Source organism: Chanodichthys erythropterus, chromosome 23, assembly GCF_024489055.1.
Source record: "Chanodichthys erythropterus isolate Z2021 chromosome 23, ASM2448905v1, whole genome shotgun sequence".
Lineage (NCBI taxonomy): Eukaryota > Metazoa > Chordata > Actinopteri > Cypriniformes > Xenocyprididae > Chanodichthys > Chanodichthys erythropterus.
Genome location: NC_090243.1, coordinates 31,124,614 through 31,144,222, shown reverse-complemented (window position 1 = coordinate 31,144,222; position 19,609 = coordinate 31,124,614). Strand labels below are relative to the sequence as shown.

At 41.0% G+C, this 19,609-nt stretch overlaps 1 protein-coding gene across 1 annotated transcript; it reads right to left on the bottom strand.

Moving 5' to 3' along the window:
* Positions 1 to 329: 329 nt before the first annotated feature.
* btr33 (bloodthirsty-related gene family, member 33) lies at positions 330 to 18,110 on the bottom strand. Its single transcript, XM_067378557.1, has 7 exons — positions 17,982 to 18,110; positions 12,358 to 12,932; positions 9,780 to 9,875; positions 3,371 to 3,604; positions 3,013 to 3,160; positions 2,856 to 2,882; positions 330 to 1,029 (listed from the first exon to the last, which is right to left on the bottom strand). The coding sequence occupies exons 2-7, from the start codon at positions 12,928 to 12,930 to the stop codon at positions 464 to 466; spliced, it is 1,644 nt and encodes a 547-aa protein (XP_067234658.1). The 5' UTR covers positions 12,931 to 12,932; positions 17,982 to 18,110; the 3' UTR covers positions 330 to 463.
* Positions 18,111 to 19,609: the final 1,499 nt, after the last annotated feature.

Below are 19,609 nucleotides of genomic sequence, written 5' to 3'. Positions count from 1 at the left end.
TGACAACACTTCGAACGTCTACAGGAAGTTACTCCACCCAGGATCACTTAGAGCACCTTTAAGTCGAAAAAAACAGAATCTTACTTCAAGGCCATGATATCTTCTTTTCCCTGATTGCCATGTACACCTTGGGTTAGGGGGATAGAACATACAGTTTGTACAGTACAAAATCATTATATCTATGGAAAGTCACTATAAAGTGCAAATTTGTGTGACTGGATAAATGATACACTTTTAATTACAAGTGATTTTGGAAATTTTATTTATCTCTGAATCACAAATGTCATATTTAATCAAATCTGGAATAAACAATGATTTGTGTTCTCATTGCATTATTTAACTGATTAGATATATAGTTTATTCAGCACATATCAAAAGCATATGAACAGCTTAATTATCATTACTTTCTTCAATCTCACAAAATTTAATTTGTTACATTTCTGTTTTTGTTGACTTTCAGTCTTCATATTGTCACAGTATCCCTATTGTCATCATTGACAGGTTGTATAACCAGTGGTGCATTGTTATTTCCAGTGTCATTCATGTCTGGATTGAAGTAGGCCAGTAAGCTCTCATTAAAGCACTGTCCATTGAATGTGAAGATATGTGCACATGCTCTCGAATCATAAAATGATACCTGTCCTTTTTCAAAATCCACGTATATGCCAATTCTCTGCGGAAGAGTCTTTAGTGACAGAAGCACTGATTCACTGTCACAGGCCCTGTACTCGCTGCCTCCTCTCAGACAAACTGCCCAGTAACCATCCTCTGGGCACAGTGTCACCAAACCCTTTCTGTTGACTGATTTCTTGGCCACTCCCAAATCCCATGCTGTTTTACCTGAGACCCCTACTTCCCAATAACTCCTTCCCCTTGAGATGAGCTCTTTTGACAGGACACACGGTGCACTGTCAAAACGCTGAGCATTGTTTGGAACATTGTGTTCTACATTGCTGTCGGTCACACGCTTCCTGTCTGCAGACACCGCCAACCAGGGGTTTGCTGTGTCAGGGTCAAGGGTCATATCCACTGCAAGAATTACATCAGGCAAAGTCAAAGTAAGTTTTTTTTATTATTAAATAGTGGTGTATGTCATTTTTCATGCTTTATCCCCAAACCAGGACAGGTCTAAATTCATTTGTTCTTACAATGTATGCTACAGAATATGCTGAAAAAGTGTAGATACATTAAAAGATTCAAATAAGAATTCAAGATTGTTCAAGGATTCAAGGCTGTTAAAGATTCAAATTTAAAATTTCAAGTAAAGGTTCAAGATGGTTCAAAGACTCAAGTAAAGATTCAAGACTTGTCAAGGATTCAAGTAAAGATTGTTTAAAGATTCAAGAAAAAAGTAAAGGTTGTTCAAAGATTCAAGTAAAGATTCAAGAAGGTTTAAACATTCAAGAAAAAATAAAAGATTGCTCAAAGATTTAAGTAGACATTAAAAATGATTCAAGATGGTTGAAATATTTAAGTAAGGATTCAAGTAAGAGTTCAGTATACAGTAGTTTAAAGGGTTAGTTCACCCAAAAATGAAAATTCTGTCATTTATTACTCTGCCTCATGCGACGAGACTATTTTTTGGTGCATATTGATTGCTTACTTAAATATTTAAACCATCTTGAATTTTTTAACCATCTTGATTTTTTCATTGAATCTTTGTACCATTTTGAATCTTTAGTTGAAACTTTATTGAATTTTTACTTGTACATCTGAAACATATTGAATGTGCACCAAAAAAAAACAAATAACGACTTGTATAGTGATGGCCGATTTCAAAACACTGCTTCAGGAAGCGTTGGAGCATAAATGAATCAGTGTATCGAATCAGCTGTTCGGAGTGCCAAAGTCACGTGATTTCAGCAGTTTGGCCGTTTGACACGCGATCCGAATCATGATTCGACACACTGATTCATAATGCTTCCGAAACTTCATGAAGCAGTGTTTTGAAATTGGCCATCACTAAATAAGTCGTCATTTGGTGCACCAAAAATATTCTAGTCACTTTATCATATTAATATTGAACCACTGTACTCACATGAACCGATTTAAATATGTTTTTAGTACATTAATGGATCTTGAGAGAGAAAATGTCACTGCTGGCTATGCAGGCCTCACTGAGCCATCGGATTTCAACAAAAATATCTTAATTTGTGTTCCCAAGATTAACGAAGGTCTTACGGATGTGGAACGGCATGAGGGTGAGTAATAAATGACAGAATTTTCATTTTTGGGTGAACTAACCCTTTAAACATTTAAGTAAACATTCAATATGTTTCAGATGTACAAGTAAAAATTCAAGAAAGTTTCAACTAAAGATTCAAAATGGTACAAAGATTCAATGAAAAAATCAAAATGGTTAAAAAATTCAAGATGGTTCAAATATTTAAGTAAGCAATCAATATGGTTCAGAGAATCAATGAAAAATTCAAGATTGTTAAAACATTCACAAGAAAGATTCAATTTTTTTTCAGATTTTCACAGAATAACAATAAAATTAAAGCTGTTGTGTGTAATTTCTGCACTCGCATCACCAAATGGAATTGCAAAGTTACAGTAAAAAAAGGCAGTACTTCCCCAAGCTAAGACTACTGATTTCGATAGCACCACCAAAACACAATATTTAGACTTTTCAGAGAAGTTAATCTACAGATTACTTACATATAGTTATCTCTGTATATTAAACTAGGGTATAGAGGCAAGGTTAAAAAAATTACACACCTCAGTTTTAGGTTTTTTTCCAGTTTTTTTTTTTTTAGTCCTTTGAGTGGAATAATCCACTCAAAGTCTTCATGTGTTATAGTCAAAGTTATATCAAAGATTCATAACTCCATATCTTAATTATGTTATAATACCTGCATACTGGGATATGGCCTCAAGTTCTGTTGAAAAAGAAAAATTCCCATTAAGTTTAAAGAAAATTAAATTTTCCATCACAATAACATCACAATTTTTTATTGTGAATATCAATATTATGTTATTTTAGCTGTCAAATAACAAAGACATAATAACCTCTCTTTGTGACGGTGTATATTTGTGTTTTCAGCAGTTCTTCTGCAGCATTCAGGGTTTCTCTCAGAACCTCCAGACCCTGACAGGTGTGCACACTGATCTGAGACCAGCTTTTACACTGAGGTAACTCACTTGGGCTACGGAAAGCCTGGAAGGGTCAAAATACAAGTACTTTAATTAAAGTCATCATCCTCTATCACAACAGCCTTCCGTATTTTATTATATTTCACTAAACACACTGAACAATTTGTTAAATTCATATTGAAATATATACGCTATTATGGTAAATTAACAAGAAGAACAAGTATGATCAACCTGCACCTCTGGCTGAAAAGATGCTAAAGCACAGAAGAGTCACCTGTATCAGGTAAAGGTGGTCTTCAGAAGATGACAGCTTTTCCAGCTCAGAGTTTCTAGCATTCAGTTTAGCGATTTCTACCTTCAGCTCTTTAATGAGGCCCTCTACATGTTTCTCTGCAGTTTTCTGCTCGTGTTTCATCTTTCTGAGCAGCTCAGACTGGCTCCTTTCAATAAACTGCTGCAGTGCAGTGAAGACCTCAACACTGTATGCCATCTCTCTTTCGGTGTTCTCCTAAAAGAGAAATAACAGGCAACAAATCAAGAATCCATTTTAACATAATATTTAATTTCAGTAAGCCTATATGGTTGACATCACTCTTGTGTCTTGTTTACAATAATTACATTTAGATTTTAGTAATTAGTTCATTTGTAATCTGCTTCTGATAAACCATCTGACAATTTAAAGGGGACATATCTTTCCTTGTTTAAGAACTATAATCTGGTCCCTGGTGCATCTACCAACCCAGAAAACGTGAAAAAGGACAACCCAGCAACTTTGTTTTGGCAAGCCTTTCTCTGCAAGCATGTAAAAAAATGAGCCACTCAGGCTTTGCTCTCCTTGTGACGTAGGAAGGGGATCTTATTATAATATTAACACCCCTTAATCTGCACGTTTCCACCCACAGTGCCGTCATTTTGTTGTCTGGCTATCACCTTTCTTTTACTGTCTATGCTATCACCAGACCAAGACTCAATTTAAAATTGAACATTGGTCTGGGGAGTTTGATATGTATTTCCTACTGCACAAGAGGCGTGATCAACGAGCATTATTCACGCAATTGGATAGTCCTTCAACCAATCAGATCAACGATCCGGGTGACGTACTTTGCAGAGCGATGCGAAAACTCCAGACAGGTTTAATGTGTGTCTCAATCAGCTCCCTTGTTCAGTAGTCAGGGCACTGATCAGGGAATCAGCCACATTCACTTTCATTATATAATGATTCACGAACTAGGGAGCTGTTTGAGATGCAGGTTTAGTTTGTATTGGTTTGTAGCATTGATCCGCGGTTTGCAGAAGCAGCATTGGCATCGACAGGTTGTGCAAAAAAACATGAAAGTGATCGGTATTTACACCCACTCGAGCGATTTGTTTGCTAACTAAAGAAGTCAATTTGTCGAGAGTTTAAAAGGTGACTCTGATACTATTCAGCTGGTTCAGTGTGTCACGGGTGCACACAAGAACAAGATGATAGATCCAAGTGCAGCATATGGGTTTATTGGGCAATCCAAATCGTAGTCCAGAGAACAGGCAAGAGTCAAAATCCAGAATATCAGTCCACAAAACAAAAAGCCAGCAATACAAAATGTGCAAGACAATACAACAAACCACCACTGAGGACAGAAACAACTGAGATTAAATAGACAGACACTGATTACAAAATACATGACAGCTGGGTGTAATGATGTGATAAAGGGATAATGAGTCCGGCAGTGCGTTATGGGTAGTGTAGTCAATGGGGTGAAAACAGTCCAGGATGGAGTGCCCTCAAGTGGATAATTCGGGCACTCTCACTGACGGTCATGACATTACCCCCCCTCAAAGGAGCGGCTACCAGACGCTCCACCAGACAAAACAAAAACACCAAAACTCAGGAGGGAGGTGGACAGGAGGAGGATCAGGGGGAGGGATGGTGGGCCAGATCCAGGGTGCCCAACTGATAGCCAGGGCGGTGCTGGAGGAACTGACCAGGCTGGTTCCAGTGGTTCTGGAGTCCTGGCTGAGTGCCAGGGTGGCGCTGGAGGAACTGAACATGCTGGTTCCAGCGGGTCTGGAATCCTGGCTGATTGCCAGGGTGGTGCCGGAGGAACTGACCAGGCTGGTTCCAACGGTTCAGACGGCCTGGGTAGTGGCGGCAGGGCAGAAAGCCTGGGCAGCGGCGGCAGGGCAGAAGGCTTGGGTGACGGCGGCAGGACTGAAGATCTGGGTGGTGGCGGCAGGGCAGAGGGCTTGGACGGCGGCGGCAGTGCAGTAGGCTTGGACGGCGGCGGCAGGGCAGTAGGCTTGGACGACGGCGATAGGGCTGGCCAAGGGTGCTTCGTGGCCGTATCAGGGAGAACGAGCAGCTCGGTGACGGCCTCCGTGGCCGTATCAGGGAGAGCGGCCAGCTCGGTGACGGCCTCCGTGGCCGTATCAGGGAGAGCGGAGGACTCAGGGACGGCAGCGTGCTCAGACTGGAGCTGCTCTGGGACGGCAGCGTGCTCAGGCTGGGGCTGCTCTGGGACGGCAGCGTGCTCAGGCTGGGGCTGCTCTGGGACGGCAGCGTGCTCAGGCTGGGGCTGCTCTGGGACGGCAGCGTGCTCAGGCTGGGGCTGCTCTGGGACGGCAGCGTGCTCAGGCTGGGGCTGCTCTGGGACGGCAGCGTGCTCAGGCTGGGGCTGCTCTGGGACGGCAGCGTGCTCAGGCTGGGGCTGCTCTGGGACGGCAGCGTGCTCAGGCTGGGGCTGCTCTGGGACGGCAGCGTGCTCAGGCTGGGGCTGCTCTGGGACGGCAGCGTGCTCAGGCTGGGGCTGCTCTGGGACGGCAGCGTGCTCAGGCTGGGGCTGCTCTGGGACGGCAGCGTGCTCAGGCTGGGGCTGCTCTGGGACGGCAGCGTGCTCAGGCTGGGGCTGCTCTGGGACGGCAGCGTGCTCAGGCTGGGGCTGCTCTGGGACGGCAGCGTGCTCAGGCTGGGGCTGCTCTGGGACGGCAGCGTGCTCAGGCTGGGGCTGCTCTGGGACGGCAGCGTGCTCAGGCTGGGGCTGCTCTGGGACGGCAGCGTGCTCAGGCTGGGGCTGCTCTGGGACGGCAGCGTGCTCAGGCTGGGGCTGCTCTGGGACGGCAGCGTGCTCAGGCTGGGGCTGCTCTGGGACGGCAGCGTGCTCAGGCTGGGGCTGCTCTGGGACGGCAGCGTGCTCAGGCTGGGGCTGCTCTGGGACGGCAGCGTGCTCAGGCTGGGGCTGCTCTGGGACGGCAGCGTGCTCAGGCTGGGGCTGCTCTGGGACGGCAGCGTGCTCAGGCTGGGGCTGCTCTGGGACGGCAGCGTGCTCAGGCTGGGGCTGCTCTGGGACGGCAGCGTGCTCAGGCTGGGGCTGCTCTGGGACGGCAGCGTGCTCAGGCTGGGGCTGCTCTGGGACGGCAGCGTGCTCAGGCTGGGGCTGCTCTGGGACGGCAGCGTGCTCAGGCTGGGGCTGCTCTGGGACGGCAGCGTGCTCAGGCTGGGGCTGCTCTGGGACGGCAGCGTGCTCAGGCTGGGGCTGCTCTGGGACGGCAGCGTGCTCAGGCTGGGGCTGCTCTGGGACGGCAGCGTGCTCAGGCTGGGGCTGCTCTGGGACGGCAGCGTGCTCAGGCTGGGGCTGCTCTGGGACGGCAGCGTGCTCAGGCTGGGGCTGCTCTGGGACGGCAGCGTGCTCAGGCTGGGGCTGCTCTGGGAGCATCCTCCAGGCACGCAAGACCGCCAAAACATAGAACGTGAGGACAGCCCTCTTGGCCATCACCGGACTGATAGGGAGAGCATGCCGTACTGGAGCGGACTCACTGACTGGAGCGGGCTCTGGAGTGGATTCACTGACTGGAGCGGGCTCTGGAGAGGATTCACTGACTGGAGTGGACTCACTGACTGGAACGGGCTCTGGAGTGGACTCACTGACTGGAGCGGGCTCTGGAATGGACTCACTGACTGGAGCAGGCTCTGGAGTGGACTCACTGACTGGAACGGGCTCTGGAGTGGACTCACTGACTGGAACGGGCTCTGGAGTGGACTCACTGACTGGAACGGGCTCTGGAGTGGACTCACTGACTGGAACGGGCTCTGGAGTGGACTCACTGACTGGAACGGGCTCTGGAGTGGACTCACTGACTGGAACGGGCTCTGGAGTGGACTCACTGACTGGAACGGGCTCTGGAGTGGACTCACTGACTGGAACGGGCTCTGGAGTGGACTCACTGACTGAGGCGGGCTCTGGAGTGGACTCACTGACTGGAACGGGCTCTGGAGTGGACTCACTGACTGGAGCGGGCTCTGGAGTGGACTCACTGACTGGAGCGGGCTCTGGAGTGGACTCACTGGCTGGAGCGGACTCACTGGCTGGAGCGGGCCCTGGGAAAGCCTCCAGGCCTTGAGGGATGACTATAGCCTTCCTCCTCCTCCTCCTCCTTTTACGAGTGTGAAGCGGAGACTCAGTGCCAACCTCCTCTGAGGCCTCTGGAGCCGATTCACGGGCTGGGACGCACTCATGGGCTGGAGCAGGCCTTGAAAAGGACACACGGGCTGGAGCGGACTTACGGACTGGAGTGGAGTCACGGGCTGGAGCGGGCTCTGGAGTGGACACCTGGGCTGGAGTGGCCTCACGGGCTGGAGCGGGTGCTGGAGGTAGTCGAATCGGCCCATTCCCACGCAGATGCAGGTAATTGGAGAAATTCCAAAAGTTTAACCCTTTTACCAGCTCCATCTCCCACTGCGGCAGAGGTTTATCCAGACATCCATTGAATATGTCCTTAAGGACCACATCAGGGAGACCATACCCCTCCGCCCGCGACCAGAACTTCTGGACGAATGCCCGCACTCCCATTCTCCTCTGACGAAAAGTTGACAACAGGGCCTGAGCCTCCTCAGCCCCCACTGATGACCGGAGTCTCCTGCTGCTTGATCCTTGCATAGCGGTGGTTTGTTCTGTCACGGGTGCACACAAGAACAAGATGATAGATCCAAGTGCAGCATATGGGTTTATTGGGCAATCCAAATCGTAGTCCAGAGAACAGGCAAGAGTCAAAATCCAGAATATCAGTCCACAAAACAAAAAGCCAGCAATACAAAATGTGCAAGACAATACAACAAACCACCACTGAGGACAGAAACAACTGAGATTAAATAGACAGACACTGATTACAAAATACATGACAGCTGGGTGTAATGATGTGATAAAGGGATAATGAGTCCGGCAGTGCGTTATGGGTAGTGTAGTCAATGGGGTGAAAACAGTCCAGGATGGAGTGCCCTCAAGTGGCTAATTCGGGCACTCTCACTGACGGTCGTGACACAGTGTAAATGAATGCGGAATATAGCCGCCCTCAACTATTGTCATGACAACCAAAAAGAATTGCAGTCAGCTCAGGCGGCGCAAGATTCAAGTAGCAGGGAGACAAAGCATATAGAGCAAATAATAAAAATATTGTCTACCATCAAGGGGCATTGAAGTAAAAGAGTCCTGTACTCACATCGTGAAGCAAACCACCAAAATAACAGCAGAGAATCAGTGTGTCGCTGTTTGTAATCTTCCTATGAAGAGACTGTCGGATCAACGCTCTGCTACATTTCTCTTAAGGTAAATGTTTAACACAATCGGTGTCACTGTGATTATGCATTGTTGTTTTGGAGTGACGGTCATGCGAGAGACTGGTAGATCAGATAGAGTTTGAAAACTGCTTACCGTCGCTTCTCTATCGTCATCATGTTATACCCGTCAATAGCAAGGTGGATAACCCAGTCTGTGATTGGTTCCCACAAAAGTGTAACAGCGCAGCAGAAATGAATGCACGGGTTTCCAGACTGAGTTGCTTGGCGAAATCAAATCGCCGGCAGATCAGACTGGTTTTACCCAGACTAGTCATTTTGTTTTTGCAAGCGAAAACGGTGTACAAGTTCTAAGTCCATGGCAAAGGTTTAAGCAAAGCATGCTAACTGTTCTGTCGTTGGCTGCACAGATGAGCACAGAACACTATTTAGAGTCTTGTTAGCTTGGATAGCCTGCAAGTTGACCCTGGCAAGCTCGAGTTCTAAAAAAGGAGCGTTTCTGTTCAAGCGATATTAGCCTAATGTGTATGGCTCTGTTTGGCAAACAGGTTCGCTATGTGTATATTGGGCATCTATACGGGTTTTGCACAAAAGATTAACATGATGGCACATGCTAGTTGATGAGTTGAATCAAATCCACAGCAATTACATGAATTTATCCACTAACCATTCAGAAATGTCCAGTTGCATTCTAAAAGTTGTAACTTCTTCCCGAGTCTCTCCATCAGTGTCCGACTCTAGTTTGAACTATGTAAGGCTGAACACTGTTACTGACAATCCTCATTTTGAATGTGTGAGATTCTCCAGCTTTGTTGTTGTTGAGCAAGCGAAGCACTAGCTGTTAAAGCTCCGCTCTCTTCTGGAAAGGGGGCAGGGAGCTGCAGCTCATTTGCATTTAAAGGGACACACATAAACGGCGTGTTTTTGCTCACTCCCAAATAGGGGCAAATTTGACAAGCTATAATAAATGATCTGTGGAGTATTTTTAGCTGAAACGTATCTTGTGATTTATCTTGTGATTTAGCTAAATCTGAATCACTTTAGATTTAGCTCAAAAGACATCTTGTGAAAAGGGGCATAATAGGTCCCCTTTAAAACAAAAAGTAAATATAAAATGTAGTTTGCAGGTTCTTACATTGTTCAGTTTTATAGAGTGTTTGAGTTCCTCAACTTTACTCCATCTCTCCATAATCATCTTCTTCAGGTCAGACTGTGTCTTTAATAACTGAGTCTATGACAAAAAGAAAGAACACAGATGTGATCACATTTCTGTCTCATGAAAATAAATAAATTACACAAGAGCAGCTGTAAAACAAAACATATGCGATGTGTCCAGAACAAAATTGATGTGTCCAGACAATAGTAAGGTTCTAATGATAATCAAGAATAATGATGCAAATTCTAATGTAAAAATCAGAATTCATTACAGTAATGAGAATTAGAGATGATATATGATAATTTTCATGAAAATAATGTCTCTGAAAATGCTTTGTATGTCAGTTTTATGTTATGTTTCATTATGTTTTAGTTCATGTTCCTGTGTTTCTTTGCAGTTCAGTTTCTATAGACCCTATCTAGCCCCGCTGCTTTTTAGCGCTGCGCTCGTTATGTTCTGTCTTCCAGTTTATAGTTCCACTGTATGAAGGTAAGATCTTACGGATTTATTGATGAACTGCTCATTTTTAAAGGTGCCCTAGAATTAAAAATTGAATTTATCTTGGTATAGTTAAATAACAAGAGTTCAGTACATGGAAATAAAATAGAGTGAGTCTCAAACACCATTGTTTCCTCCTTCTTATATAAATCTCATTTGTTTAAAAGACCTCCGAAGAACAGTCGAATCTCAACATAACACCGACTGTTACATAACAGTCGGGATCATTAATTTGTTCGCCCCAAATATTTGCATAAGCCAGCTCATGTTCAAGGAATTACACAAGGGCAGGACGTCTGGATGTGCACAGCTGAATCATCAGACTAGGTAAGCAAGCAAGAAAAATAGCGAAAAATGGCAGATGGAGCAATAATAACTGACATGATCCATGATATTATGATATTTTTAGTGATATTTGTAAATTGCCTTTCTAAATGTTTCGTTAGCATGTTGCCATCGTTTATTACTATATTCACGGAGAAAAGACTGTCGTTATTTTCATTTTTTAAAAACTTGCAGTCTGTATAATTCATAAACACAACTTCATTCTTTATAAATCTCTCCAATAGTGTGTAATGTTAGCTTTAGCCACATAGTATACTATCAAACTCATTCAGAATCAAATGTAAACATCCAAATAAATACCATACTTACACGATTAGACATGCTGCATGATGAACACTTTGTAAAGAACAATTTTGAGGGTTATATTAGCTGTGTGAACTTTGTTTATGCCGGTTAAGGCAAGCGCGAGCTCCGTGGGCAGGGAGCATGAGATTTAAAGGGGCCGCAGTCTGAATCAGCGAATATTTAATGATGCCCCAAAATAGGCAATTAAAAAAATGAATAAAAAAAAATCTATGGGGTATTTTGAGCTGAAACTTCACAGACATTCAGGGGACACCTTACACTTATATTACATCTTTTAAAAAGACGTTCTACGGCACCTTTAAATTCAGTTACATTACAATGCTCAACTTTTATTAACTCTACAATAATTGAAAATTTTACATTTATAGATTTTTATATTATAAATAATAAAATAGCACAACATTTGTTTTCCTGTATTGAAGTAAGTATTGAAGTAAAATTCCTATTCATTTTTTACATAGAGATTTTTTTTTTTTTTTAATGATAACATATTAGAATGTTAAAACAGAGTCTCTATTTAAACTAAGTGCAAATAGTGTCCCTTGTTGACAAACCCTATATACACTAGCTCCGCCCACCTATGTCTGGTTGGTTTTAAAAAAGACACAGAAATCAGTGTCTTCAGTGGTGTAGCAGTAGTGAGTAAGGCTCACAGATCTAACTTTTAACACAATAAAATTGGGTTCGAATCCGCCTTTAAAAAATGAAAATAATGTTCTAAAAGTGGAAATAAACTTTTAATAAATTAAAAGTGTTTATTGGGTAGGGTTAGGGGAAGGTGTAGGGAGAGTTTTTATTCTCCCAATAAGGCAGCATCCATTTAATAATTTTAATAAATATAATAATTTACACTATGATTACGGTTAGGGTTAGGGTTAGACTATTGCATCCTGTTTATGTACAAAAATACTGAGGTGCAAATAGTATCTGCCAATATAAAGTATATATATATCATCTAATTACTATTTACTCTTATTGGAAAGAACTGATACTTTGACATGGTGTAAATAGAATTTATCACTATTTTCACCTAGTGTAAATAGCATATCGCTAAGAAAATGTTGCTATTGTCACTTAGTGTAAATAGAATATATTGCTATTTTCACTTAGTGTAAATAACATTTATAGCTAAGAAAATATGCTATTTTCACTTAGTGTAAATAACATTTATAACTAAGAAAATATGCTATTTTCACTTAGTGTAAATAGCATTTTTTTTTTTTTTTTTTGGGCATGTTTATAAAAGTTACTTAAATGTCCTAATCGTACTAAGGCCTAATCCTGGCTTGCCTCGTCTGTGAAACCAGGCCTTAGACACTTAAAAGTGGGACCAAATATTATATTGTACCATTTCTTTTGATATGATTAAAGTCATAATCATTGATTAGACATCCAAATGTGCCCAAACCTTTCTCTCTGCCCATTCTGTCTCCACTGGTATTGTGTGGTGTGTGTTGTGTTCTGTATTCATGCACAACACACAAATTGCAGATTGGTCGTATCTGCAATAAAGCTCCAAGGGTCTTTCATGTATCCTGCAAATTCGCTTTTCCATCCGCTGCGGCTGCATGAGCTTGTGCTTAGTGAACCTGGAGGTGTGGGACATCACATGCACCTCACAGTATGACGCCACACACACCAGACAAGATTTTACAGCACAGGATGCTTTCTCCAATGGGCACATGTCACATAAAACATTGTCTGTTGTGACAGGACGATATACTGATGACCTCTGACCCTTCTGCTTACGGATTTGTTCGGCCATCTCACGAGCAAAAGAATTTTCACAGAGCTCTGGTGTTTCCTGGAAAACTGCGGAGCATTTGGGGCAATGGGAGGAGCCAGATGCCATCCACTGTGCAAGGATACATGACTGGCAAAACGTATGACCACATGGAAGGGACACGGGATGGGTGAAAACATCCAGACACAGAGAGCACTGGAACAACTCCTCAGACAAGAAGGGGGTGGATGATGACATCACTAAGGTAGAAAAGGGAAGAAAAACACTGTGACATCATGAATAAATGGACTGAATCAGAAACCCACACAGAGAACAGCAAGAAGGAATATGAACATGAACGAGGTGGCAGATTTTACATGGGCCTGGTGCCATAAGATACAAGTAGTGCCAAAAGTGACTAAGTAACAGTGACTGCATTCACTTCAGTTAAGACTCTTTAAAATTCTGCCCAGAAACTACCCAAATCTATGATCTCCTTTAAGTTACATTGTGAGGAATTATACTATGAACAAATACTGGACTCAAAACCCAAATCGAACTTCTTAACCAGTCCAAAAAGAATATCTTGCGGGAAAGACTCTGTACATCTGAAAAGAGTACATGGCTGTACACATTTACGCATCAACAATATTTTTGTGGTGTTCAGAAACTTGGCCCATATATGACGACAAAATAAGCATATAGCATAGCATAGCATATAGGCGTCAGTTACATTTGGGACAGATAGGACATCGTCTCCACCTTTTTTTCCGAATTTGTCCAGCCACTTTATGACGCAGCTGTTGCGGTTTGCTTTCCATTTCTGGAAAATTATATGCAATTAAAAAAAAACTGTTGATAAACATCTGCTGATGTACATCTGCAATTTTTTTTTTTTTTTTTTTAAACTAAAAGGTTCTAAAAGGTCATCAATCTGCTCTCCTCACTCAAAGAAAAAATATATATTACTACTATACTCTTGTGAAAAAGAAGTGTGCTCAACTGTACTGAATATGCACCTGTAATACTTCAGATTTTGAACAAATACTTGCAGTAATATATCATTAATAAAATAAAAGGCCACTTAAGTGTACTTAACCCTCAGGTTGTGTTCAAAACCCTATAACACATGTGATGTTCCCGGTCAAAAATGACCGGCCCATAAAAAAAAGCATATAAATCACTCATTATACCATATTTTCACCCAATCTTGGATTCAATCTTTTTGTCAACAAGTTCTCTTTCAATTAGGACTGGTTTTATATTTTGATTTGGATCTGAATAATCATAGGCCTCATTTATTTGAGAGTAGGCATTTCATTTTTTTAGTAATTTTTTTTAAATTTTTGAATAATTTTGGAAATATTAAATAAAATCTGAAGAAAATTGGTATTGTTGATCACACTAGTCTACTCTAATGTTTCACCAGGAATTTTGTTTTGAAACTTTTGTTTTGTAAAAAAATATGGCACATAGTCACACTTGTGGTGTTCCCGGTCAAAAATGACCGGCCTATAAAAAATAGCTTATAAATCACTCATTATACCATATTTTCACCCAATCTTGGATTCAATCTTTTTGTCAACTTGTTCTCTTTCAATTAGGACTGGTTTTATATTTCTGTTTGCATCTGATTAATCATGGGCCTCATTTATCTGAGAGTAGGCATCTCATTTTTTGAGTAAAAAACAAATAATTTATGAGTAAATTTGGAAATATTAAAAAAAAAATATGAAAAAAATGGCTACTGTTGATCACACTAGTCTACTCTAATGTTTCACCAGGAATTTTGTTTTGAAACTTTTGTTTTGTAAAAAATATGGCACATAGTCACACTTGTGGTGTTCCCGGTCAAAAATGACCGGCCTATAAAAAATAGCTTATAAATCACTCATTATAACATATTTTTACCCAATCTTGGATTCAATCTTTTTGTCAACTTGTTCTCTTTCAATTAGGACTGGTTTTATATCCTGTTTGCATCTGATTAATCGTGGGCCTCATTTATCTGAGAGTAGGCATGGTCAAAAATGGTCACAATGGCCGACCATTGAAAGTGAATGGGAGAGATTGAAAATAACAGAACAATTTAGTTTTCAGGAGCATGTTCATTATTTTCATGTACATATATGAGCATATGTGCTTGCAAACATCGAGCCCTTGGACCTGTGCATGTAAACTTTTGCAGCGCGTTTTTGTATTTGGTTGCGTTGTGAATTTTTGCAGCGCGTTTTTGTATTTGGTTGCGTTGTGAACTTTTGCAGCACGTTTCTGTGTTTGGTTGCGTTGTGAACTTTTTCAGCGCGTTTCTGTATTTGGTTGCGTTGTGAACTTTTGCAGCGCGTTTTTGTATTTGGTTGCGTTGTGAACTTTTGCAGCGCGTTTCTGTGTTTGGTTGCGTTGTGAACTTTTGCAGCGCGTTTCTGCATTTGGTTGCGTTGTGAACTTTTGCAGCGCGTTTCTGTATTTGGTTGCGTTGTGAACTTTTGCAGCGCGTTTTTGTATTTGGTTGCGTTGTGAACTTTTGCAGCGCGTTTCTGTATTTGGTTGCGTTGTGAACTTATGCAGCATGTTTTTGTATTTGGTTGCGTTGTGAATTTTTGCAGCGCATTTCTGTGTTTGGTTGCGTTGTGAACTTTTGCAGCATGTTTTTGTATTTGGTTGCGTTGTGAACTTTTGCAGCATGTTTTTGTATTTGGTTGCGTTGTGAACTTTTGCAGCGCGTTTCTGTGTTTGGTTGCGTTGTGAACTTATGCAGCATGTTTTTGTATTTGGTTGCGTTGTGAATTTTTGCAGCGCATTTCTGTATTTGGTTGCGTTGTGAACTTTTGCAGCGTGTTTTTGTATTTGGTTGCGTTGTGAATTTTTGCAGCGCATTTCTGTGTTTGGTTGCGTTGTGAACTTTTGCAGCATGTTTTTGTATTTGGTTGCGTTGTGAACTTTTGCAGCGCGTTTCTGTGTTTGGTTGCGTTGTGAACTTATGCAGCATGTTTTTGTATTTGGTTGCGTTGTGAATTTTTGCAGCGCATTTCTGTATTTGGTTGCGTTGTGAACTTTTGCAGCGTGTTTTTGTATTTGGTTGCGTTGTGAACTTTTGCAGCACATGTGTTGTCAAACTCATGAAGAAGTTACCCGTTGTACTCCAGTGAAGTCCACAATATGGAGAAAAATCCTGCAAAGTTTTCCTCAACCTTATTTTCCTTTCAACTGAAGAAAGAAAGACATGGGGTGAGTGAATTATCAGGAAATTTTAATTATAAAGCAAATCCTTCTTCTTTTGAAGCCGGGTCACTGCAGTCACGGCCAGTTTGTGTTTGTGTGTGTGTGTGTGTGTGTGTGTGTGTGTGTGTGGTAATGTCAGATGGATAAATGTATATTAGATGCAGGTTAGGGTAGGATCAAATTTCTCTCTGTGGAAAAGAATGTGTGTAATACTCAAAAAAGTTTGTATGTTTTAACGTGTGTGTGTCTGGGTAGCGTGTGTATAAATGTATCGATACATGCACAGGTCCAAGGGCTCGATGTTTGCAAGCACATATGCTCATATATGTACATGAAAATAATGAACATGCTCCTGAAAACTAAATTGTTCTGTTATTTTCAGTCTCTCCCATTCACTTTCAATGGTCGGCCATTGTGACCATTTTTGACCATGCCTACTCTCAGATAAATGAGGCCCATGATTAATCAGATGCAAACAGAAATATAAAACCAGTCCTAATTGAAAGAGAACAAGCTGATAAAAAGATTGAATCCAAGATTGGGTGAAAATATGGTATAATGAGTGATTTATAAGCTATTTTTTATAGGCCGGTCATTTTTGACCGGGAACACCACAAGTGTGACTATGTGCCATATTTTTTACAAAACAAAAGTTTCAAAACAAAATTCCTGGTGAAACATTAGAGTAGACTAGTGTGATCAACAGTAGCCATATTTTTCTTATATATTTTTTAAATATTTCCAAATTTACCCACAAATTATTTGTTTTTTACTCAAAAAATGAGATGCCTACTCTCAGATAAATGAGGCCCATGATTAATCAGATGCAAACAGAAATATAAAACCAGTCCTAATTGAAAGAGAACAAGTTGACAAAAAGATTGAATCCAAGATTGGGTGAAAATATGGTATAATGAGTGATTTATAAGCTATTTTTTATAGGCCGGTCATTTTTGACCGGGAACACCACAAGTGTGACTATGTGCCATATTTTTTACAAAACAAAAGTTTCAAAACAAAATTCCTGGTGAAACATTAGAGTAGACTAGTGTGATCAACAATACCAATTTTCTTCAGATTTTATTTAATATTTCCAAAATTATTCAAAAATTTTAAAAAATTTACTCAAAAAATGAGATGCCTACTCTCAGATAAATGAGGCCCACGATTAATCAGATGCAAACAGAAATATAAAACCAGTCCTAATTGAAAGAGAACAAGTTGACAAAAAGATTGAATCCAAGATTGGGTGAAAATATGGTATAATGAGTGATTTATAAGCTATTTTTTATGGGCCGGTCATTTTTGACCGGGAACACCACGAGTGTAACAAGGTAACAAAACCCCCACAAAAAATTAAGAAAATGTCCAAAAAAATATTGAGATTTAGTTATACCCTTTGGGAACAAAGTCACTAAGTTTCAGTCCAAAGCGATAACATTAACTAGTATTTTCGGGAAAAAGAAAATTGGTGTTCGGGTCAAATTGACCCGAACACAACATGAGGGTTAAATAGAGTACTTTAATGACTATTATATGACTAGAATAGACTACACTTAAGTTGTCCTAACACAATTTAACGTCAAATTAAACGTTTTACTTTACATGACATACAGTACATTTTAAATCAATTTGTTTTAATAATGTCTTCTCATGCTTTAAAGATGTACATTTCTTTTGATGTGCTGACTAACATACTATATATATATAAATATAAATTAACAAAGGATAATATGTTCACAAAGCATTATATGAATACATTACACAAACCTCATCAAAAAGCCTTTGAGACTGGCTCATGATGTGGTGTGGGTGTGTGTTCTGTCTTTTGTTCGTTTATGTACTTGTTAGAAATAGAGAAAAAAAAGTATTTTCTAATGGCTATAACGATGCCTTATCACTAAACATTCACCAGAAGGTTAAAGTCCAGTAACGTCAAGTGAACACTACACTCTGCCAGTGTAGTACCCAAGAAATAATTTACACATGTTAATTTCATTATGTATCTATAGGTAAATCATGAGCAAAATTAGATTTCTCAAACACCCATACCTCACTGTAATGAGAATTTGCAACACAACTCTTACCTGTAAGAAAAGGACTTTCAGTCAGGAAGCAGAAAAGCAATGTTGTCACCAGCAGCTGAACGACAATTGTAAGTGATTGTGAAGTTAAGCTCCACCTCTTTTGGCAGGGATGGGCTCCTGCTCCATTCAACTGCTGAGTTAACCCTTTCGATAACAATGAATCTGTAAATGCAGAAAGACGTGTTTGATGCGTTGCATGAGCCCTACATCATGCTAGCACTTACTTCTAGCAAATAATGAAAAAAATAAAATAAAAAATAAAGTTAAAATAAGTTTTTCTGAGAAATCTGTTTCAGTCTAATTGTGTTGAGTTTGTGAATGGAAAGCCATCCTTTCACTGACAGACAACAGAAATACACCAGGAGACATTTTGATGTATTGGAAAGTACTGAATCATGGCATTGTGATGTGTATCATACACTCTAAAAAATGCTGGGTTAAAAACAACCCAAGTTGGGTAGAAAATGGACAAACACAGCATTGGGTTCTATGTTTGCCCAACGTGCTGGGAAGTTTTATTTAACCCAACTATTGTTTAAAAATTACTATATGGCTGGCTTAAAATTAACCCAAAATAGGTTGGAAATTAAAAATCAGACACATAATTACTAGAGGCAACAATAATGATCAAAAGGTGAACATTTATTAATAAGCAATTTATTAAATGTTTATTGTTTAATTATTGTTCATTAAACTTATACAAACCTGATTCCAAAAAAGTTGGGACACTGTACAAATTGTGAATAAAAAAGGAATGCAATAATTTACAAATCTCATAAACTTATATTTTATTCACAATAGAATATAGATAACATATCAAATGTTGAAAATGAGACATTTTGAAATGTCATGCCAAATATTGGCTCATTTTGGATTTCATGAGAGCTACACATTCCAAAAAAGTTGGGACAGGCAGCAATAACACGCTGGAAAAGTTAAATGTACACATAAGGAACAGCTGGAGGACCAATTTGCAACTTATTAGGTCAATTGGCAACATGATTGGATATAAAAAGAGTCTCTCAGAGTGGCAGTGACTCTCAGAAGTCAAGATGGGCAGAGGATCACCAATCCCCCCAATGCTGCGGCGAAAAATAATGGAGCAATATCAGAAAGGAGTTTCTCAGAGAAAAATTGCAAAGAGTTTGAAGTTATCATCTACAGTGCATAATATCATCCAAAGATTCAGAGAATCTGGAACAATCTCTGTGTGTAAGGGTCAAGGCTGGAAAACCATACTGGATGCCCGTGATCTTCAGGCCCTTAGACGGCACTGCAGCACATACAGGAATGCTACTGTAATAGAAATCACAACATGGGCTCAGGAATACTTCCAGAAAACATTGTCGGTGAACACAATCCACCGTGCCATTCGCCATTGCCGGCTAAAACTCTATAGGTCAAAAAAGAAGCCATATCTAAACATGATCCAGAAGCACAGGCATTTAAAATGGACTGTGGCAAAGTGGAAAATTGTTCTGTGGTCAGACAAATCAAAATTTGAAGTTCTTTTTGGAAAACTGGGACACCATATCATCCAGACTAAAGAGGACAAGGACAACCCAAGTTGTTATCAGCACTCAGTTCAGAAGCCTGCATCTCTGATGGTATGGGGTTGCATGAGTGCG